The sequence below is a fragment of the Oryctolagus cuniculus genome, chromosome 7 (assembly GCF_964237555.1).
Source record: "Oryctolagus cuniculus chromosome 7, mOryCun1.1, whole genome shotgun sequence".
In the NCBI taxonomy this organism is placed as follows: Eukaryota; Metazoa; Chordata; class Mammalia; order Lagomorpha; family Leporidae; genus Oryctolagus; species Oryctolagus cuniculus.
The window spans coordinates 133,695,571-133,719,566 of record NC_091438.1 but is presented as its reverse complement, the minus strand read 5'-3'; the positions used below and the strand labels follow the sequence as shown (position 1 = coordinate 133,719,566).

The 23,996-nt window shown below is 44.9% G+C and overlaps 1 protein-coding gene across 10 annotated transcripts in view; it reads left to right on the top strand.

Annotated features, from left to right (window-relative positions):
• Positions 1-23,996, top strand: part of MACF1 (microtubule actin crosslinking factor 1) — a 407,445-nt gene that overhangs the window by 57,255 nt on the left and 326,194 nt on the right. The window contains exon 1 of one of the 10 annotated variants that reach the window (XM_051857923.2): positions 23,448-23,673. The exons of 8 other annotated variants lie outside the window; for them this stretch is intronic. In XM_051857923.2, the coding sequence (XP_051713883.2) occupies positions 23,484-23,673 (190 nt within the window). In that variant the 5' untranslated portion in view covers positions 23,448-23,483. Of the gene's footprint in view, positions 1-23,447; positions 23,674-23,996 lie in introns of those variants that run through there. One more of the 10 variants, XM_070078714.1, reaches the window with a different exon arrangement.

Sequence of the window (23,996 nt, the reverse complement as noted above, 5' to 3'; positions counted from 1 at the left end):
CAGGTTCTAGTTTCTACCAAAATTCTGAAGAGAGAGTAGTGTCCTACCACCAGACCTGCCATAGATGTGGAAAAGTGAGAACCCAGGCTTCTGTGTCTTGTGTTTATGCTGGAAATAGAGGGTACAGGATGAGAAGAGGCAACCCCTCCCAACCCGTGGGTCTCTGTCTATTTGTTTAAAGGGAGAAGATGTGGTTTATATTGGTTTGTCCCCAGTCCCCTGTCCATGCTTGAGGGGGACTGCCTTGTCAATGGGTTTTTGCCCAGTTGATTTAGTGGTTCAGGGACACATGTCCTTGGTGCATTCCCCCACCTGAATTGGCATTTTTTCATTTTCCCTGCTTCTGTAACTCTAATGCCTAAACACCAGTTATATTTCAAATGCGATGTGGGATGACTTTGTGCATCAACATAATATAAATAAATGAATTATACTAAATTAAAAAAAGACCGCATTTATTAGTAGTCAGTTAAGATTGTATATATAAATAATTATGTTTGTGCTTTCTGAAGGACACTGCAGGAGAAGATCAAAAAATGAACCTTAAAGCCCTGTTTTATGGCCGGCGCTGCGGCTCAACAGGCTAATCCTCCGCCTAGCGGCGCCGGCACACTGGGTTCTAGTCCCGGTCGGGACGCCGGATTCTGTCCTGGTTGCCCCTCTTCCAGGCCAGCTCTCTGCTATGGCCAGGGAGTGCAGTGGAGGATGGCCCAAGTGCTTGGGCCCTGTACCACATGGGAGACCAGGAGGAAGCACCTGGCTCCTGCCTTCGGATAGGTGCAGTGCGCCGGCTGCAGTGTGCCCGCCGCGGCGGCCATTGGAGGGTGAACCAACGGCAAAGGAAGACCTTTCTCTCTCTGTCTCTCTCTCTCACTGTCCACTCTGCCTGTCCAAAAAAAAAAAGCCCTGTTTTAGAGAAACATAGGTTAAATATGAACGACAGTAGGGGGCACTTGTATGACAGTGAAGTAAAGACAGGCACAGGAATGTTCAGTTTGAAATTTGAACTTCAGTTTTTTTCTTGTTCCTTTTGCAGTTTACTGAATGCAAAATTGACAGTTGGATTTTAAATGTAAGATATTTTACATGATAGAGTTATATTTACTCTTTTGTTGACTGAAAATGAACTTTCTCAAAGCTTGTTAAATTTATTTTCTTACTTTCAGATACTCTTCTGTAAGAATTGTTAGATTAAAAGCACATCATGTCACTTGGCTACATCAGATTTTAAAGCATTATTTTAGAAAGTCCATTGAAAGCCTGAATTTCTATATGAACACATTTGTACTACTCTAGATTATGTGCTACTTGTAACTCAAGGATCTTGTTGAAAATACTTTTCTTTGGGACCAGTGCTGTGGTGCAGTGGGTTAATACCCTGGCCTGAAGGGCTGGCATCCCATATGGGTGCCAGTTTGAGACCCGGCTGCTCTACTTCTGATCCAGCTCTCTGCTGTGGCCTGGGAAAGCAGTAGAAGATGCCCAACTCCTTGGGCCCTGCACCCACGTGGGAGACCCAGAAGAAGCTCCTGGCTCCTGGCTTCGGATCAGCGCAGCTCTGGCCGTTGCGGCCAATTGGGGAGTGAACATCGGAAGGAGGGCCTCTCTCTCTCTCTGCCTCTCCTCTCTCTGTGTAACTCTGACTTTCAAATAAATCTTTAAAAAATATTTTTCTTTTATAAAAATAATGAATGAAAATAAAGGAAAAACAAAATGAGGCAAAAATAATTGTGTTCAAATACAGACTACAACAAACACTTGAAAATTGAGCTTTTTATACTTCATTTTGCAATGGTATTAGATGAACACAGTTTTCTTTTTTTTTTTTTTAAAGTTTTATTTATCTATTTATTTGAGAGGTAGAGTTAGAGACAGTGAGAGGGAGAGACAGGGAGAGAGGTCTTCTATTCGCTGGTTAACTCCCCAAATGGCCACAATGCCTGAAGCTGCACCAATCCGAAGCCAGGAGCCAGGAGCTTCTTCCGGGTCTCCCACGCAGGTGCAGGGGCCCAAGGACTTGGGCCATCTTCTACTGCTTTCCCAGGCCATAGAGAGCTGGTTGGGAAGAAGAACAGCCAGGACTAGAACCTAGAACTGGCGCCCATATGGGATGCTGGTGCCGCAGGTGGAGGATTAACCTACTGCGCCACAGTGCTGGCCCCTGAACAGTTTTCTCTCTCTTTTTTTTTTTTTTTAATGATTTATTTATTTATTTGAAAGAGTCACAGGGAGAGGTTTTCTATCTGCTAGTGCACTCCCGAAATGGCCGTAACGGCCGGAGCTGGGCCAATCTGAGGCCAGGAGTGTGGAACTTCCTCTGGGTCTCCCATGGGGGTACAGGGGCCCAAGGACTTGGATCATCCTCCACTGCTTTCCCAGGCCATAGCAGAGAGCTGGATCGGAAGTGGAGCAGCCAGGACTTGAACTGGCGCCCATATGGGATGCTGGCACTGCAGATTGTGGCTTTACCCTGTACACCAGAGTGCCAGTCCCAGTTTTCTCTTATCAAATAGTGTTAGCAAGCCATTCTAAAGGCCAGCACAGTCTTTATGAGCTTTCTCTTTCTTGACTTTTCAATGAGAGGCTTAGATGAGGAATGACAGCATCATTTTCAAATTGGCCTCTGTACCAACTGCATAATTATAGGTTTTCCGTGTTCCAAATACATAGCCAGCTCTTAATCATCCCGCGAAAATGGAGGATGAGACTGGTTGATGCTTTAAACTCACAGATAAACCCTAACACAAATTTTAACCAACTGCACTTGAATTATCAGAAATGTTTATGAGGGGAAAAGGAACCAATTCTTTTCCTCCTGTGTACCTATTTCCTACTTTTTTTGAAATGTTATCTGTTGTTTACTTTCCAGCTAAAATTAAATCATGCCCTGGCCTTTCTGCTTCCTTGGCTTTGCTCATGCTGCATCTTACTTGTGCTACATCTCCTTCAGATGTCACTCAGTGTGTTTATAGCTTTTCCTGATCATCTCAGGTACAGCCTTCCTGAGCTCACATAGTATTGTTGAGGAGTAACAGCATCATACAGGCTTCTACAGAATGCTTTCACTTGGAGCAGCTCCTTTGAACCGCACAGGTAGCTTACTCTGAGACTCAAAGACACCAAGTGGCTCACCTCTTGTAAAACAATCTGAATCTTATGACCTCAAGCCTCGGGTCTTTGCACCAAACAATGGTATCTTCTTGTCCTTATCACTTGATATTGGGTGTTATTATTACCTGTGTAAATGTCATCTCTGATCCACTACTTTGAGCTGTCCTTGAAGGAAAAGTTAATGCCTGTTCTTTGTGTCCCTCACATCCGCCATCACCAGGAATTGTATCAATAAACGTTTGTTGAAAGGGGGAGACTTTGATGAATGCATGCGGCTGGCACATAGATACCTAATAAATATTTGTTAAATTTAACTGTAAAATTGTTCAAAGCCCACAGTTAATAAGAGCTTATGTGGCATTTACTAAGTGGTAGGCACAGTTATAAAAGCTTTGTATGGTGGTAGCTCAGTTAATCCTCACACTCCATCTCTGTTTTATACTTGCTGAAACTGAGGAGCAAGAAGGCATAGTGACTGCTTCCGGGACTCAGAGCTTGTAAGCAGCAGTGCTAGGATTTACACATGCTTCTCTGATTTGGGTGTGGCTCAAGTAAAGAAAAAGCCAAAATAGCATAGCTTCTGAACACATTCCAGAAAGGTGATTGTCAAACTTGGGCCTGCATCAGAATTACCTGGAGGGCTTGTTAAAACCCAATTACTGGGTCCCACTCCAGTTCCAATTCAGTTGTTTTGAATCTAGGGTGGGCTCGAGAATATTTCTAACAAGTTCCTGGGAGTACTGATGCTGCTTGTCCAGTTACCACTGGCAAGGAGCATAAGGGTTAAGACCATGAACTTGGATTAAAATGCCAGGATTTGAATCTCAGCTCTGCACTTATTAAATGTCTTTGGGCAAGTTCTTGAACCTTTCAGTTCTCATCTGTAAAATGTTTTACCAGTAGCATCCAAGTGTTGTAGGATTCTTAGGGAGATTGAATGAAATGTGTGTAAAGGGCTTAAAATGGTGCTTGGCTCTTAGTAAGCACACAGTCCTCACTTCAGTAATGGTGATGACATGTTCCTTCCTTTGTAGATTTTAGAGTTTATTAGACTGTAATTTAACTAATAACAATGAACAGAATGAAACTAGGTATAGTATATAGGGTTCTGACTCTAACTTAGGCTTGGAAAGGTGAAGTATAAATTTTGGAACAGAGGGGAGGCAGTAGGGGACCAGGAGGAGGAGAGGTGCATGGGACTGGAAGATGATGGAAAGTTATAAAGAGTTTAGACTGCCAGTGATTTTGATTTTGCCACCAAAGAGAAGGAGTGAGAGAGCGATGACTGTGTACTCTCTGTTTGCCAAAGAAATAACTGACTCCATGTCCCATTCTTCTCAGAGCTGGTGTCTCGCGTGAAGGTGAAGTTCCTGGCAGTGTTTGCCTTTTGTGGGAAACAATGGCTAAGGAAGTGGTTTGCTAGTGGCTTCTGAAGCTGGGCTCTGCAGCCTTTATCCTCCACAGCTGCCACATACTTTTGATTCTTGCTGAGAAAGGCAGTTGTTAGGTTTGGAAATCTTAAGATTCCAGAGCCAGCTGGACAGCTGACCCGCTGGTAGCTATTTCCCAACCAGCCAGCCTCCTGTGCCTCATTTCCCTGGGCCCCTTCCTTTTAACTTTGAAGCAATATCCTATATTTAGTGAACCAACCAGTTAGAGGTTGGAGGGGATTTGATGGGGAGAGTCTCTTCCATCTTAAAAGTCTGGATGAAAGTAGTATTTGGTCCCCAAAATGTATCCTGTCCAAAAAATTTAACCCCTTCTTCATATGGCAGCTTAGGGTGCTAATAATCTACCTCTTGCTCATGAGTAAGGAACAGCATTTATTTTTGGGTGTTCTGAAGAAAGCATTTAAGGGAAGGAGTGGGGAGAGGCTCAGGCAGCTCCATTTATGGTTGAGCAATGCTTGGTATTCTACAGAAGGGACCATATGGACAGTGGGGAAGAGTTCAGCATTCTGAGTGTTCACCTCTTGCTCCTTCCATTCAGGGACGATTAGAGACACCTCATTAGCTATCAGAGTGGAACAAATATTTCCTGGACTCCCATGAACCTGAGCCCCACATGCTAGGCGTCTTCTGTTCTCCCAGCTGACTGACTCACCATGTAGGAATGGCAGTAGCCAGGTTGCTGCCGCCTGGAGCACCTGGAGCGCACTTGGCGGAATGCACTGTTGACTGGTCTTGGTCTCCTGGACACGACTTGGGCCTCTCCAGGCCTGTTGGAGCGATAGGCTGGGCCTTAGTTCTCCCCCCAGCTTGTTCCACAAGGCACTGACCTACTTTTCTGGGACAATTAAGTGTTTGTGAGCAAAGGAAGGCGGTGACCCGAGTGAAGGTGAACCAGAGCTGCGTTAAACAAACATTTGGAGCTACTTTTTCCATCTCACACAGCAGGGCCCATTTCAGTCCAGATGGAATGGCAGACCAGGCTGATGTGGGAGCCAAATTCCAGGTGCTTATCCAGATAGCCAACCAACTTTTGAATTCTTATTCCATCAGTGTCCTTGATTATCAGAGTTAACTTTAATAATCATTGTACCCTTTGTTTGGAAGGAAGTTGTGGCTTTTAGAGTGGATCACCAGTATAAGACACTAGTTTCTCTTGGCTCATTTTTAGCATCTCTGAGAGGATTTGAACCATTTTTTCTTTTTTGTAGTAACCTGGGAACCCAGATCTTTATTTTTTTAAAATTATTTATTTTTTAAATTTTTGACAGGCAAAGTGGACAGTGAGAGAGAGAGAGAGAGAAAGGTCTTCCTTTTGCCGTTGGTTCACCCTCCAATGGCCGCCGCAGCTGGTGTGCTGCGGCAGGCGCATCGCGCTGATCCGAAGCCAGGAGCCAGGTGCTTTTCCTGGTCTCCCATGCGGGTGCAGGGCCCAAGCACTTGGGCCATCCTCCACTGCACTCCCAGGCCATAGCAGAGAGCTGGCCTGGAAGAGGGGCAACCGGGACAGAATCTGGTGCCCCGACAGGGACTAGAACCTGGTGTGCCAGCACTGCAAGGCGGAGGATTAGTCTGTTGAGCCACGCCGCCGGCCAGAACCCAGATCTTTAGGAACAAGTAAGCAACTTGTTTAGGTTTTCCTGTCCTTATGCATCAAGGGCCTAAGAGTCAGATTTAGTCTTTCAACTTGAAGTGAAAAGACGTGAACTCACATTTCCGCCCTCATCCTGCATGTTACCTTATTAACAGACCCCAACTTTGCGTCCCTGTTGAATATAATTATAATGTTCAGGTTGTCGTTACTTTGGTACTGTACCATGTAGGAGCATCCAAGGACCTGAGTAGTGACTCTTGTCCTGTATTGACTGGCTCCAAACACTGAGGGAATTGCCAAACTAGCAATCAGGCAGTTTCTTAAAGCTTTTTAATTTCAGCAGCTCCTCATACATGAAAAGCCTCAAACCCTCTCTGTCAATAAAAAGAAAAGTCATCAATATTGCATCCAGAGATCTAGATCAAATCTTAAAGTTAAGGAAGGAGAAAGCTTAGGAGAATCCCTCTGTGCCACTCTGTGTCATTGGAATTCCTGTCTAATTACTTGTGATGTGTCAACTTCATTTGAAGAACTAGTTTATATATCAAAACATGGCCTAGGAGTAGCATGGTATCAATTTTAGTCTTACAGATGGCTGAGTCTTTGAGGAGAAGGGTATTTTAGGTGATCTGAAATTGCCCCATTTCTCTCAAATTCAAGTCCGGTCACAACCTCCTTTTCCCCACTTTTCCAATTCATTTATGGTCATGAACCCTGGGCTCTGCTCTTTCCCAGTCTATGAGCCCCTGTAAATGTCCATACCTGCCTGATGAATCCTATACAGCAACATTTGCACAAGTATTCGCGGGTCTCTTTCAATTTAATTTTTATGATTTATTTGAGAGGCAGAGAGAGTGAGAGCAAGCATGTTACCATCAACTGGTTCACATCCCATATGCTCACACAGGGGAGCTGGGAACTCAATCTGTGTCTCCCCATAGGTAGCAGGAACCCAGGGTCTGTACTAGCAGGAAGCTAGGCTTAGGAACAGGAGCAGGGAAATGAATCCAGATACTGTGATGTAGGGCCCAGGTGTCCTAACTGGCATCTTGCCAGCTGGGCCAAATGCCCACCTGAGGTCTTTTTCTTTCTTCCATACCTTTCTTCCCTGTTCCAGTCCTGGACCCATGTTCATTTTCCCCACTGAGCTCCCAAGAGCTCCTGTATAACTTCATGCCACCTGACTCCTTTGCAGATTTATGAGTGCCAACCACAGCATGGCTCCCAGCCTTCCTCTGCAATACTTTCTGGGTTGACTCCCATTCCTTTCTCCTGAGCAGCTATTTCAGACTTTCGTCACTCTCCTCAACCTCACAGCTCCACCCAACCTGAGAAAGCCTCAACCAGTCATGTAGCCTTTTACTTTCCACAGCTTTGCCTCTCAGTTTCTCTGTTAAGTCTTTACCACATCATTCCTTCCTATATCTGACGTAGGTCTCTGGGCACATCCATATATATTTTGTGTTCTTAGTCTCTCCCTTCCTAGAAGCTCTTTATAAATGTGCTCAGGTTTTATCTGTCCTAAGAAAACAGATCCTTTTAGTTTATTTTTTCATCACACTAATTCTCTCTACCTTTGTTTTTCTTAACCAGTAAACTGTAACAGTCTTTTTTAACATGGCTGTAGTCGCCTTGACCCACTGTGCTCAAGCTTTGTGCCCACCAGCTCAGCTGAACTTGCTCCCACCTGTGATGACTAGCTTGGAGAAGTCAGGTGCCTCTGAACTTTCAGTTCTCTCACTGACCTTGTCATAGCATCTGGCACCCCTTGGATCTTCCCTCCTTTCCTGCCCCCACTCTCTGTGCTTTCTCTAGGTGAGTTTACCTGCTCTGATGATTTCATTTGTCAACTTCGTCTGTGTGTACAGTGATGACTCTCAAATGAAAATCTCTGATTATGTGTTACTGTGGATTCGTTCTGAGATGAGGAGCATGGTAATGGCAAGAGGCACAGAGTCACCACACAGACCCTGGGAGCCGGGTGAAAGTGGGCTAGAGGCAAGCAGCTCGCAGACTCGTTTATGTCAGTTGGTATAGCAGCTTATATAGCCAAGGCAGCCAATCCAGTGAAGGGTTGGTCTATGCCCTAACCAATCACAGCCTGTTGCCAGGCAGTTTCCGAAGCCATCCAATCACAGCCTGTTGCCAGGCAGGCTCCGTTGTCGTGTATTTTCTGAAGCCATCCAATCACAGCCTGTTGCGGGGCAGGCTCCATTGCCATGTGGTTTCTGAAGCCATCCAATCACAGCCTGTTACCAGGCAGGCCCCTTTGCCAGCGGCCATCTTGGCATGGCCTTCTCATTCCACCACAATTATGAGCTTTTCCCTGAGTCCCAAACTTGTATTTCCAAATGACTGCTGTCCTTTTCCACTTAGAAGTCTACAGAAATTCTAATGGAATGTATCCCTCTTTTTCCCAAACCTGCTTATCTTCCTATAAACCCTATCTCAGTTCCATTATCACTCTCTACCTATTTGCCCACACTAGGTCATTGAGTTTTTAATTTATTTTCATTTACCTGACAGGCAGAGTGACAGAAAGCTATCTTCCATCTTCTGGTTCACTCCCCAGATGCCATCAACAGTTAGGGTTGGACAGGCTGAGACCAGGAGCCTGGAGCTCTGTCCTGTTCTTACATGTGGGTGAGAAGAGCCAAAGCACATGAGACATGTTCTGCTGCCCTCCCAGATGCATTAATAGGAAGCTGGGAGGGAAGCAGAGGGGCTGGGACTTAAACCAGCACTCCAATATGGGACGCAGGCATCCTAGCCAGTGGCTTAACCTGCTGTACCACAGTGCATGTCCTGGAAATCAAGTTTTGTTTGTCTTCTTTCATTTTCTTCACCTGAATGGACACTAAATTCTGTTTATCTGGTTCAGAAATATCTCAGCTACTGTCCTTTCCTGGCTGGATGCTATGCCCTATATTAGATACTCATCTTCTTTGATCTCTGCCAGCAATCATGCCCCACCTCTTCTTAAAAATGGATTCTCAGTTTTATCGCTTATTTATGCTATTTCCTACACTCCTGTTCACACTTTTGTCTGAGCTTTCAACTTGACTAGCTTTTTATGGTAGTCCTGCTTCTTTCTTTCTGCTTCAACCAGGAAGAACTGAACTTATCTTCTCTGCATTCTTATAGCACTTGGTACATCCTCCTGTAATAGTACTTAGTTTAACTGTGTGGCTTCCCTAGACCATGAATTGATTGAAAGCAGATGGCAATTTCTTCTTTTAGTGTTTGTTTAATTTTATTTATTTGAGAGGCAGAGCAACGGAGGTGGGGGGAGGAGATCTTCCATCCACTGGTTCACAACAGCCTGGGGCAAGCCAAAGCCAGGAGCCTGGAACCTCATGTAGTTGTCCTGTGTGGGTGTTCTCTAACATCCCAAGTGCCTGGACCATCTCCTGCTGCATGCCCAGGTGTATTAGTGGAAACTAGATGGGAAGTGGAGTAGCCAAGACTCAAACCAACATTCCAATATGGGTGTGTGCACCCCAGGTGATGGTTTAACTCAATGTACTACAACACTTGCTCCAGACTATACTTTCTTCATTTTTGTTTGTTTATCTTTTTCAACACTTATTTATTTGCTTGAAAGGCAAGGTTTTAGAAAGGGTAAAACAGAGCTCTTACATCTGTTGGTTCATTCCCCAAATGGCCACAGTAGCTGGGATTGGGCTGAGCTGAAGCCAGGAGCCTGGAACTCCATCCGGGTCTCCCATGTGGGTACAGGGGCCCAAGCATTTGGGTCATCTGCTGCTGCTTTCCCAGGAGCATTAGTAGGGAGCTGGAGTGGAAGTGGAGCAGCTTGGACTTGTTGCAGGCACTGGCATAACCTGCTGCACCACAACACTGGACCCACTATTATAATTGCTGCTGTTGTTGATATTGCATTGTAAGGATGCGTTGCACTTAAGCCAATTTCCTATTGTTGGACTTTTAGGTAATTTTGATGATTTGTATTATATGTAAGATGAATATACTTGAATATGTATTTTTGCATACTTAATCACATTTTTTCATATAAATTCCTAAAAGTGGGATTGCTGAGTCCTAAGGTATTGCACACTTTAAAAAACTTTAGATATATGTTGCCAAACTACACTTTGCAAAAATTTTTATCATGTGGTTAAGTTTTTGTGCTTCATTGAGATTTCCCCCTCCTTTGGCAGGTTGTGTGTTGCTGTTGGAGAATGTCTTAATTGAGACTGTGTTTTAGGAAGACTAGTCTAGGGCCATGTGCAGAAGGATTGGTTGAGAATAAGAGAAATGTTTTGTGTGTGTGTGTGTGTGTGTGTGTGACTATTTTAGTAATATAGGTGAGAGGTAAGAGGGTTAGCTAAGAGAGGTGATTGTGGAATAAAGGAGAAGATGACTGTGAGAGGCATGTGTAAGAACTGATAGGTCTTTAAAAAAAAAAGATTTTATTTATTCATTTGAGAGGTAGAGTTACAGACAGTGAAAGGGAGAGACAGAAAGAAAGGTCTTCCTTCCGTTGGTTCACTCCCCAAATGGCTGCGATGGCCAGAGTTGTGCTGATCCAAAGCCAGGAGCCAGATGCTTCTTCCTGATCTCCCATGCAGGTGCAGGGCCCAAGCACTTGCACCATCATTGCTGCTTTCCCAGGCCACAGCAGAGAGTTGGATTGGAAGAGGAGCAGCTGGGACTAAAACCAGCGCCCCTACGGGATGCCGGCACCACAGGTGGAGGATTAACCTACTGCACCAAGGTGCTGGCCCCAAACTGATAGGTCTTGATAGGGGGTTGGGTAAAGGATGGTGCCATTACTCCAAGTGCGAAAGTCAAAGGAGGCATTGATTTTGAGAGGAAAAATAAGAAATCACTTTTAGTAAATTGAGTTCTAGTTGCTGTGGAATGCTCAGGCACTACAGAGAGTCAGGGCTCTGTCATTTCAGTCTGATATTTAAGGCTTCCATAGTTGCCTTTTTGGCCTGTAATTCATCCCTGTCCTCCCATCTAGCCACACAAGACTGAATTCCTGTCAGGCCCTCACTTAACGTTACAACTTGCCTCAAAACCTCCTAGGAAACCTCTGATTACCTTACTTGAAGTTAGTTTCTAGTTTCCTGAATACTAATAGCTATTTTTTTTTTCTATATCATTTGTCCTTTAACATCCTTCTTGTATGTATACATCATTTGCTTCTTCACGATTGGAAGCTCCTGGATGTTGGTGGCTGTATTACAAACTCTTTCATCTCCCACATCAGCAGCCTGTATTTTGTATGTGTGTCCAAGTATATTTGGTGATTTACAGAGTAAATGTAACCTGCCTAATGGTAGAAGTAGCAATACACTGGATTATCATAATTCTACACCTAATACATAATAAAGTGTTAATATTATTTTAGGTACACTTCCCTATGTTTTTTATTAAATTTTAAAGAGTTATTTATTTATTTGAGAGGTAGAGTTACAGAGAGAGGGAGAGACAGAGAGAAAGGTCTTCCATCTGCTGGTTCACTCCCCAAGTGACTGCAACGACCGGAGCTGAGCTGATCTGAAGCCACGAACTTTTGGATCTCCTGTAAGGGTGCATGGGCCCAAGGGCTTGGGCATCTTCTGCTGCTTTCCCAGGAAGAGGAGCAGCTGGGATATGAACTAGTGCCACATTTGGGGTGCTGGTGCCACAGGCAGTGGCTTTAGCCCACTATGCCACAGCACCAGCCCCTCCCTATGTTCTTTAATACTCAGTTATATTATGAAAGGGGCAGAGGAAAATAAGAGATGTTAAGTGACATTCCTTTTTCATGGCCATGTCTTTGTTTTCCTCAAGATTTTTTTTAAAATTAAGATTTATTTGAGGGGCAGAGAGAGAGGGAGAGAGAGAGAATGTGTGAATGCACTCCCATCTGCTGATTCACCTCCTAAATGCCCACAAAGACAGACTGGGCTGAATCTGGAAGCCAGGGACTCAGTCCATGTGGGTAGCAGGAAACCAATCATTTGAGCCACCACTGTTGCCTCCCAGGGTCTGCATTAGCAGGAAGCTGGCTGGAGTCAGGAGCTGGAACTGGATATGGAGACCAGGCTCTCTGATATGGAATGCAGGCATCTTAGCTACACTAAATAAATGCCTGCCCTCCCGCAAGGTTCTTGAGAATGGTATATACCTGTCCTTTAGCTTCCAGCTCCCTCAGTTCTACTGAAATTGCTGTTGTCAAGGTCACTAATCACCTCTTAATTTGGCAAGTCCAATGGTAATTTTTCAGCTCTGATCTTAATTGACCTTTCCGTGATACTCGACACTATGAAGTATTCCATTCTCTTTGAAAGTTTCTCCTTCTCTAATCTTGTGACCCATCCTTTTCTGATTTTCATCCTTCCTCATTTATAGGTTTATCTTCTTTACTGATGCCTTCTAGGATTTTGTCCTTGACCCTCTTCATAGTTTTCATGAGTGATCCTATTCATACCCATGCCTTTCACTGCTGTTGTGTGACTCTGGGTCAGATTTCTTTCCTGAGCTCTAGATGTTTACCTGTGAGTACTAGAGGATTTCTTTTGGAAATCCTGTGAGTGTCCAATACAGAGCTGTTTTTCATTCCACTAAACCTACTTTTCTCCTATTCCTATCCTCTACCCAACTGTATAAGTGGAATATTTGGGAATCATTAGGGAATTTTCCCTCTCTCTATTCATCTACCCTATCCCACCTCAACTCAGGTAAAACCACCATCAGATGTTGTATATTCTACTTCAGATCTCTTATTCCTGAGGCCAGCATTGTGGCACAGCGAGTTAAGCTGCCGCCTGCAATGCCAGCATCCCCTTTGGGCATCAGTTCAAGTCCTGGCTTTCCACTTCCTATCTGACTCCAACTAATACACCTGGGAAAGCAGTGGAAGATGGCTCCTGTGCTTGTGCTCCGGCCACCCGTGTGTGAGACCTGGCTGGAATTCAGATGCCTCTTTTTCCCTGTCCCAGCCCTGGCTTTACGGCTATTTAGGGAGTGAATCAGTGGATGAAAAAAACCTCTCTGCCTCTCCCTCTCTTTCTGTAACTCTGCCTTTCAAATAAATACATAAATCTTAAAACAAAAGAAAGCTTTTATCACCTCCTTTCTTCTGACCCCAACACTACTTCCTTAGTTCGGATTCTATTATTTTTCAACATACAACAATAACGGTGTCTTCACTGGTCCCCCTCCCTTCTGTATTGCTCCCCTCTTGTTCACTACTGCTAGAATGCTTTTTATCCTCCCATTGTCTTTTGGGTGAAATCCAGTCGCTTTATCTGCATCCAAAACTTTCATGTCATTCCCCTAAGATAGTGACCCACATTCTAGCCACATCACCTTGCTTTGAGTTCCTTGAATGCATCATGTTCTCTCATGTTGCCACTTAGTTTCCTCTGAAACTCTCCTGTTCCCCTCAGTCTAGTTCTCTGTGGCCCTCATGTTCCATTTCAAGCAACATCTCCTTCCCAAGGTGTTCCCTGAAGGTCAGGCTCCCTTGTGCCTTTGTTATCCACACAAATTTATCAGCATCCATTGCTTTCTATTATGTGTGGGGTTGCTTGTTTTTCTCCCTCATGAGAGTGTATGCTGCCTGCGACAGTGCTCCATCCTCAGTGCTCTGCAGACTTGACACAGAGTAGGCAGCAGAATACTGCTTGTTGAATGGCCAGAGGCAGTGATGGGCTCAGGACTGAGCATTCACGTTCTTGTCTTTTAATTAAACTTATGTCTATTTTTGACTAGTTAGAATATTTCAGAGACACAAAAATATACCTCTTGAAAAATCTCAAGCTCACCTTAACCTGCCTTTTCTCTCTCTAAAGCTAGTAACTGGTTTTTTTGTTTGTTTGTTTCTCCTTCCAGAGATGACATTTAGGTTTATTCCTTCAAGAAATTAATTCAGCAAAGATTTATTCAGCACCTACTATGTGGATTCTATGTTAGACTCTGGGGATAAACTGAAAACAAAAAATTCTTGCCTTTCTGGAACCTAAATTCTATATACAGCCTTCTTCCCTTTAAAACAAACCATAAATGAGATTATATATTCTCTGTTTTCCACTTTGTTTTACTTATTATGTCTTTGAAGCTTAACCTGTCTCAGTACATAAAAACCTTTTCTGGTTCCTGCTTTTTTTTTTTTTTTTTTTTTTGGACAGGCAGAGTGGAAAGTGAGAGAGAGACAGAGAGAAAGGTCTTCCTTTTTGCCGTTGGTTCACCCTCCAATGGCCGCCGCGGCCGGCGCACTGCGCTGATCCGAAGCCAGGAGCCAGGTGCTTCTCCTGGTCTCCCATGCGGATGCAGGGCCCAAGCACTTGGGCCATCCTCCACTGCACTCCCGGGCCACAGCAGAGAGCTGGCCTGGAAGAGGGGCAACAGGGACAGAATCCGGCGCCCCGACTGGGACTAGAACCCGGGGTGCCGGCGCCGCAGGCGAAGGATTAGCCTATTGAGCCACGGCGCCAGCCCTCTGGGTCCTGCTTATTATCCTGTTTTATAGACATACTGTTATTTATTTAACCATTCCCTGTTGATAGGCAGAGAGTTACCAAACTTTTGCTATTACAAAATGCTACAATGAAAGCCTTGTTATATACTTGTCATTTTGCATATTTTTATCTTTAAGGAATATCCAAAATCCTTAGACTTAGAATTGCTAGATCAAAAATTGTATTTATATTTGTAACTTTTCTGGATGGTTTGACCCACTGCTTTAATTATTTTTTTCTTTTTGGTAAAGATTTATTTATTGGGGCTGGCACTGTGGCACAGCAGGTAAAGCTGCCACTTGTAATGCTGGTATCCCATATGGGTGCCAGTTCTAGTCCTGGCTGCTCCACTTCTGATCCAGCTCTCTGCTATAGCCTGGGAAAGCAGTAGAAGATGGCCCAAGTGCTTAGGCACCTGCATCCGTGTGGGAGACCCAAAGAAGCTCCTGACTCCTGGTTTCAGATCGGCTCAGCTTCGGCCATTGCAGCCATTTGGGGAGTGAACCAGTGGATGGAAGCCTTTCTCTTTCTCTCTCCCTCTCCCTCTCCCTCTCCCTCTCCCTCTCCCTCTCCCTCTCCCTCTCCCTCTATAACTCTTCCTTTCAAATCAATAAATAAATCTTTTGAAAAACCTTTTAAAGAATCAAACCAGTACCCATATGGGATGCCGTCGCTGCAGGCAGAGGCGTAACCTACTATATCACAGTGCCAGCTCTACTGCTTTAATTTTTTTTTAAAAGATTTATTTATTTGAAAGAGTTACACAGAGAGACTGGGGGGGGGGGGGGAGATCTTCCATTTGATGGTTCACTCCCCAATTGGCTGCAAGTGCTGGAGTTGCACTGATCTGAAGCCAGGAGCCATGAGCTTCTTCCGGCCTCCCATATGGGTGCAGGGGCCCAAGGACTCGGGTCATCTTGTACTGCTTTCCCAGGCCATAGCAGAGAGTTGGATTGGAAGTGGAGCAGCCAGAACTAGAACCGGCGCCTACATGGGACGCCAGCGCCACAGGCGGAGGATTAACCAACAGAGCCATGGCGCTGGCCCCCTACTCAGACAGCGCCGTGGCTCACTTGGCTAATCCTCTGCCTGCGGCGCTGGCACCCCGGGTTCTAGTCCCGGTTGGGGCGCCAGATTCTGTCCAAGTTGCTCCTCTTCCAGTCCAGCTCTCTGCTGTGTCCTGGGAAGGCAGTGGAGGATGGCCCAAGTGCTTGGGCCCTGCACCCGGCATGGGAGACCAGGAGGAAGCACCTGGCTCCTGACTTTGGTTCACTGCGCCGGCCGTAGTGGCCACTTATGGGGTGAACCAACGGAAGGAAGGCCTTTCTCTCCGTCTTTCTCTCTCTCACTGTCTAACTCTGCCTGTCAAAACACAAACAAACAAACAAACAAAAACAAAAAACCTCCATCACAAGACCAGAAAATATTAATTATAAAGATTGCTGACCAAGCAAAGTTTTGCATCAAAATGTCACCTCATTACTCTGACCAAAGACTGACTCTTCTGGTTGTAACTCCTCTCTGTGAAGCATTTCCCCCAGGCCCCTTTCTGAAAGACACAAGGCAGAGCATCCTTTACTTTGTTTCCTGTTGCTGAATAGGGAGTTTACATGTGAACAGAATGTTTAGGATGGCAATGTTTGACGAGCATTTTCAGTACTGTATTTGAAAAAAAAAAAAATAGCACAGCTAGAAGCCTCTGACACTGTCTCGTGTTTTATGTGGTCTGTCCTTAAAATTCTCTTTTTTGGTTTGTAAGAATGTTCCATCTAACAGAAAAAAAATGCTGTAAATATTTATAAAATTTTTAAAGCCAGGCCAAAAAAAAAAAAAAGAGAAAAAAAATTTTGGGGAACAAGTTAACATAGAAAGTGGTTTTATGTAAAACATCAATTGTCTTGTATATTTTGATAACCATCAGTACCAGCTTTCATTTGTAACATGGTTTGTGGCATTGGAAGAAAAGGATTCTGTGATTGTTGAAGTGAATTGTTATAAATGCAAAGAGGTGATAAAATATTAACAAACATATTTTCTAATAAAAAATTTCTGTTCCAGAATGGCCACAATGGCCAGGCTGGGCCAGGCCAAAACCAGGAGCCTGAAACTCCATCCGGTGTCTCACATTGTTGACAGGGACCCAAGCAAGCACCAGGGCCATCTGCTGCTTTCCCAGTCACATTAGCAGGGAGCTGGATTGGAAGTGGAACAGCTGGGACTTGAACTGGCACTCTCATATGGGATACTGACATCATAGGTGGCAGCTTAATCCACTCTGCCACAATACTATCCCCTCATTCAACAGATATTGATATACCTTATTGAGGTGCTGCCTATTAGGTACCTTTAGTACTTTTAGTACTTTCTTAACATTGGAATGTTTTCCCACAGAATTTATTTTAGACTTGAGAGTAAGTTTCTCAGAACTCATACTCTGTCATTTTGGAGTCCCTACCATACATTCTATCTTGGACTCTTATTAAATATAACCTCATTGTTAGCAAAAGGCAACTTCAGAGGAAAATTCCATTATGCTATTATTAGTGTCTGGAATGTGACTTCTCAAAAGTGTTTATTTTGCCTCCTTCCTCTGCTCAAAAGCAACAGAAGAATGCTACTGGAAGTCAGTGGTCTGTTTTTGGAGACTGGTTTGCTGGCAGAGGAGTTCAGGTGAACTAAGCCAGCAAGCACTTTCCTTCCCCCAGGTTTGTCAGAATGACTAAATGTGGTTTTCTTAAGTGTGCCCATTTTTAACTGTCTTGGAAGTGCAGTTGCATTCTCTGGGCGCTGCTGGAAGAGATAGAAGGCAGTTGACCTCTATTACATCTGGATGCTATGGCTGTTTCAGCATACTTTTGTTAAAATGAATTTCCTTCCCTCCCATCTCTCTGCTGGGGCTCTATAACCATGTTCCAGTGGTAGATAACCCTTTTCTGATCTTTTTCTTGTGTTCTCAGAATTTCCAGCACTGAGACATCTAGGTTATTTGTGATTTTATAAACTGTGAGGGGAACCCCAGTCTCAGGTGGACTGGAATCTGAGATTGTCCAGGTACGGATTCACCCTAAGAGCAGATATATTTTTTGCCTTCCTCGCAGTTGTTCATTACTTCTTACCTTGTTTGGTCTGATAGCACTACATAACCACTATAGAGAGGAAAGGACTCAGGACACAACTATTTCTCCATGAGCCATACAGCCAAGAAGAGAATCAAGGAGAGTAAGCTGATTTGACAGTCTGTGGCCTAAAGCACAAGATATATATATATATATATATATATATATATATATATATATATATATATATTTATTTATTTATTTTATTTATTTTATTTATTTTATTTATTTTTTTTTTTTGACAGGCAGACTTAAGACAGTGAGAGAGAGAGAGACAGAAAGAAAGGTCTTCCTTCCACTGGTTCACCCCCCAGATGGCTGCTATGGCCGGCGCGCTGCGCTGATCCGAAGCCAGGAGCCAGGTGCTTCCTCCTGGTCTCCCATGCGGGTGCAGGGCCCAAGCACCTGGGCCATCCTCCACTGCCTTCCCGGGCCACAGCAGAGAGCTGGACTGGAAGAGGAGCAACCGGGACTAGAACCCAGGGTGCCGGTGCCGCAGGCGGAGGATTAGCCTAGTGAGCCACGGCTTCAGCCAAGCACAAGATTTTTAAAAGCCCATTGCTGAGCCCTCTAGCATGGGTCTAATCTTCACCAAATACCTCCCCTAGGTCTGGTAGGCACAGAATGGACAGAGCTCCTAGCACCCTTTTTGCCAGACATGCATTCAGCTCCATTTAAAGCCTTCCTTGGTCTTGCCATTTCAGTCCTCTCCTTCTAAGCATTAGACCCAATTCCCTTTGTCTTCTTTTCCTTACCTCTGCAGTGGCAACTTTTGCCCAGGGGACAACCCTTTCTTTGGGTGGCAAACTCATTTTCTCTCCAGGACACCAGAGGGACAAGGTGTAATTCAACTCTTCTCTCTATCAGACACTGCTGCCAGGAGGAGACAATGAAGAAAGTGATCTTTGTTGCTCCCTGAATAGGACCCTGAACATGGCATCTGCTTTTGTTACTGGCTCCTTAAGTCACTGGAGACATTTTTGCTGTCTTCCTGGGCAGCAGCTGCTCTGGGGTACTAGTGGCAACTGGCTGTCACTGGTTGCTGTATTTATATGAGGAGAGTTACCTTTCATGTAACCTCTTGTCTTCAGGGTTTGTCTGGTGAGTGAGCAGTTGGAAGTCAGCTGTGCCCTTAATTTGGTGACCCCATGAGCCTCATCTTCTCTGCATCTGAGGAGTCACTGTCATTTCTTTTTCCTGCTGTGCTCTCTCTTAGACTCTGAATTCTTTGTTCCTAGCACCTAGGTTAGTGCTTAGTGCCTGCTATGCATACAACGAATAAATGTGGCACAAATGCTTGAACAAATTCCTTCATCTGGCTGTCCAGGTTTAGTCTCACTGATCTAACATGGGACTGCTCGAGGGGAGGAGGACCTCTACTTTTAGGAGAAGGATGACTTCGGAGGAATTATGGGAGGCATTAATTTCTAGAGAGGTTTTGGGGGAACTTTGGGAGCTCCAAGGTAGACTTGTTCTCTCTTCACTGGCCTAGATCTTCTTCCTTGGTTGTAACTCTGCTGGTGGACTCTTTCTCCTGGTTCAGGGGCAGTGTCCTGAACCCAAAGCAGACCTTTGTGTCACCTGAGCTCTGTCCCTGAGAGTAGGGCAGGATATTCCTCTAAACAGTCATCCTGTGATGGTAGAGCCAGCAGGGCTCAGGACCACTCCTCACACACTGTGGTCTGGGTATCCAGACTGGGGCTGCATTCAGTCAAGTCCCACTCAGCTCCAGGGTGTCTGTGCCTTTGTAGAGCTGTTGGAGACATCAGGGCTTTTTTTCCCCTTTGTCAGCAGTTGGCCAGAGAGTGTCTCTTGGGTTGCCAAATCCTAAGCCTTTTTGCATTTGTCTGTCTGTCTGGAACACAGGGCAGTCTCTCTTACCACCTGAGGCTACATCACAGTATTCACCTTTGTGGAACCTGCTGGAGGGTAGAAGGCGAACAGCCATGGAGAGCATGTGGAGCTGCCATGGTGTTTGAAGTGCTCTGATTGTGGGGAAAGGTCCCTGGTCTCCAGGAATGCAGCTGGAGTCCAGACCATCACACCACCCCCAACTCCCCAGAGCCTCAAGTTGGAACCATCACTCATTCTGTAATCCCAAACATCCTTGTTTTTGTTTAATTTTTATCTGATAAAATGTGATTAACCATGGAGTGAACAGGGGAAATGACAAACTAGCATATGTTGTCTTTTAAGTGCACTTAGTTCAAGTGGCTATTTTAAAAGTCAGTTGTTCTTGCTGTGAGATTGCTGTTGTCCATCTAGTCTGATTTCCTCCTTTAGGTGGGAGGAGTCTCTGAATAGACTTTCATAGCAGCATTAAAGTAAAAGGACTCAGCTCTTTTTGCTGGTTGATGGATCATTCCTTTATACCTACCCTTTCCAGCCCTTGTATTTAGATTGCACTATGTTAACTGACTTCAGATCATGACCCAGAAGGGGTCTTGGAGATCAGTCAGGGGTTCTTTACTTGAGGTTTGCTGATCCTTCTCCACTTGGAAACGAACGTTCATATGTAGGTGAATGTGTACCTTTTTTTTTTTTTTTGAGAGAAGAATATCCTTAGTTTTCATCAGATTCTCACTGAAAGACAGTTAAGAACAGGCTCCTGCTCCCACAGCTACTTAGCGGCGAGGTTAGATCTTGAGACAAACTCTGGAATCCAGGAATTGACTCCACAGCCAGAGTTCTTCCCACTGTCCTCTGTTCTCCTTACTCTTCCCAGAGAAGGACGTGAAGACACTTCTGGAAGACAGTCACACATGATCTGAACTATTATTTAATGTTTGCCCTTCTGTATTCACAGTCTTATTTCACAGATGGTGAATGCAAGGCTCTGTGAGGCAGGTCACATGGCTGGTCTGTTGGGCTAGGTAACCTTAAAGATACTATTATTCTAACACCAGTGCATTATAGAATCTCTACTTGTCTTTTTTTTTAAAAAAACTGTATTCTGCTCTCTAACTTAAGCCTCATAAGTGTTAAACTCCCTTTATTTAATTAATTTATTTTTTTAAAGATTTATTTATTTATTTGAAAGTCAGAGTTACACAGAGAGGAGAGGCAAAGAGAGAGAGAGGTCTTCCATCTGCTGGTTCATTCCCCAATTGGCTGCAACGGCCGGAGCTGCGCCAATCAGAAGCCAGGAGCCAGGAGCTTCTTCCGGGTCTCCCACATGGGTGCAGGGGCCCAAGAACTTGGGCCATATTCTGCTGCTTTCCCAGGCCATAGCAGAGAGCTGGATTGGAAGTGGAACAGCTGGGTCTCGAACTGGCGCCCATATGGGATGCCGGCACTTCAGGCCAGGGCATTAACCCGCTGTGCCACAGAGCCGGCCCCCTAAACTCCTTTTAAAAAAAAATAATTTATTTGAAAAGTAGAGCTACAGAGTGGGAGAGAGGAGAAATAGATCTTCCATCTGCTGGTTCACTCACCAAATAACCACAATGGCCAGGGCTGGGCCAGGCTGAAGCTAGGAGCCAAGACCACGCATTTGTGGCATCTTCCACTGCTTTCACAGGCACATTATCAGGGAGCTAGATCAGTAGTGGAGCAGGGGCCGGTGCTGTGGTGTAGCGGGTTAAGCTGCTGCCTGCATCCTTTGCTGCTTTCCCAGGCCATAGCAGAGAGCTGGATTGGAAGTGGAGCAGTCGGGTCTCGAACCAGTGCCCATAATGGATGCTGGCACTGCAGATGGTGGCTTTACCCACTATGCCACAGTGCTGGCCCCCCTTGTACTTTTTTTTTTTTTTTGAAGATTTATTTATTTACTTGAGAGAGTTACAGATAGAGGGAGAGACAGAGACCTTCCACCTGCTGGTTCGCTTCCCAAATGGCTGCAATGGCTGGAGCTGGTCCAATCCGAAGCAAGGAACCAGGAGCTTCCTCTGGGCCTCCCACATGGATGCAGAGGCCCAAGGACTTGGGCCATCTTCTATCGCCTTTCCCAGACCATTAGCAGGGAGCTGGATCAGAAGTGGAGCAGCTGAGACACGAACTGGTGCCCATATGGAATGCTGGTGCCACAGAAGGATACTTAACCTACTGTGTTACTGTGCCAATCCCTTGCTGCTACTTCTAATACTAAGATCTGCACAACATGACTGGCTACCTTGTTGGTACTGTTAACTGACTAGTGTCATCAGAAGGCACTTAGGCTTGGATTGGTTACTTCTATTGTCTTCCCCATTCTGTTATCTAAGCAGCTGTTAAAATTGTTTAGCTTATCTTTTCAAATGAGTGTACTCTTTTTTTCATAATGCTATTTAATTTTTCCACTTGCATCCAGCCTATATAATTGAGAGTTCTGCAACTCTTTGACACAGTGTGAATTCTACACTTAGTCACTTAATGGGAGCCTATGAGCCAGGTTGTCTGAAAAAACTTAGATCTGGTAGGTGTATGTATCTCTCTTGTGAGGGATAGTTCAGGGCTGTCTGACTCCAGTGGTTGCTCCTGGCTTACCTGGAGCAGACCAGATCTGGTTACCATATCTGGTAGGTTATTTCCATGCTGTCTCCTTGGCCTGATATATGACATTTGGTCAGATTACTTAACTTCTATCTGTTTTCTTATCTGTAAGTGAAAAGTTTCAGTTATTTTAATTAAAAAATTTATAAGTTTAATACAGATGAACCACATTGAATTATAGCACAGAGATGCTATAGAAATTTCAGAGGTTCTCGTCTAATTATGTAGCTTGTCCTAAGATCCTGTGATTATTGGGTAGACATCTTTTTGTATTATTAAATATTTATTTTATTTATTTGAAAGAGTGACAGAGGGGAAAGAAAGAAAGCCATATGCTGCAATGGCCCAGGGCTGGGCTGAAGCCAGGGGCCCAGAATTCCATTTGAGTCTCCCATGAGGGTGGCAGGGGTCCAAATATTTGGGCCATCATCTGCTGCTTTCCCAGGCACTTAGTAGGGAGCTGGATCAGAAGCTGAGCAGCTTGGACTCAAACTGGAGCTGCACTATGGGGTGCAAGGAGTACAAGGAGCAGTATAACCTGCTGTGCCACAGTGGAGACCTCAGGTGGGCATCTTTTTGAGACTAGAAGGAAATTTACAGCAGTAGCTACTGATGTATTAAAGCAGCTCTAAAACAAATGAGCTGAGAGAAGTAATGTTTTGGAGTGGGAGCATGCTGGTAATTCAGGACATCTTTTCTCCCTAGTTACCTGTGAAAAAGGTCCTGCGTCTCTGAATTGTTAGGCTTTTAATATTTAGGGAATGGGCTTGACAGTTTCTGCGTCTTTCTTCTTCCTGGCTTGTACTGCCTTGACATGCATTGTCTCCTCTATTGGGTGGCTGTATTCCAGTCTGCTGTCCTGGCTGTTGAAAGGAGAGTGCAGAACTGGTTGTTTGTTTTGTGAAACCTGTCCCATTGCCATGCAATATTTGCCCAGGAGTGCCTGGTGTGACATTCTTGTGGTGAGTGTGGCCCTTTAAAGATTTCATTTGTAGATGTTAAATGAACCCGTAACTGCTGTGTGCCAAGAGCACTGAAGTCATTTCTCCTTAGGGTTTAAACAGGAGGAGTAGTAATCCCAGTGGAGCCTGGGCTGGGGTCTAGAGCCTGGAGGTGGCAGATGATAGGCAGGGGCTGTTGTGGTCTCGTGGCTCATTTGCACAGAGGAGGGGCTGGCCTCCCTTGGGGAGGTATTTCCGCTCACTGTAACAAATGAGGGTGCACAAAGGGCTGAAATGTAATGAGGCTTCTCTGGTGACGTCACTTGTAAATGTGGTCAAAGTCCAGTTCTTGGAAGCTAGTAGAAGCAGGAATAGAGATCAGGCCGTTTGCATGCTCTCACTTCTCAGCTGTCACTGCTCGATGGTGCCTTCTTCCAGCCACTGAAGCAGCACGACTGGACTGGGGCATGAACGCCTACAAGTACCAGAAGTTCCTGGAGGGCCTCAACAGCCTTAGAGGTATTACCAGGCGGCAGGCTCCCTGCCCTTTATCTTTGCCAGTTGTGTGAACACTTGTTGTGTTTGTTGTTTGAAGTCTTTACTTTCTATCACCACTTGTGTACTTAGAAAGCCCTGTTAGTCCTAGCTGGCTGTATTTTTTTTTCCTGTGTTTTAACAGTTAACAGGGAAAGGCTAGAGTTTATAAGTGTGGTCCTAAGTGAGAAGGAGAGAATCCCCTCAGTGACTTCACCAGCAGCTTGTTATTTTTCTTCAATAGGCAACTGAGGAATGTCCCCTGCTCTGGTAGCTCTGCAGCCATCAGCGCACGCCTTGTTTTCTGG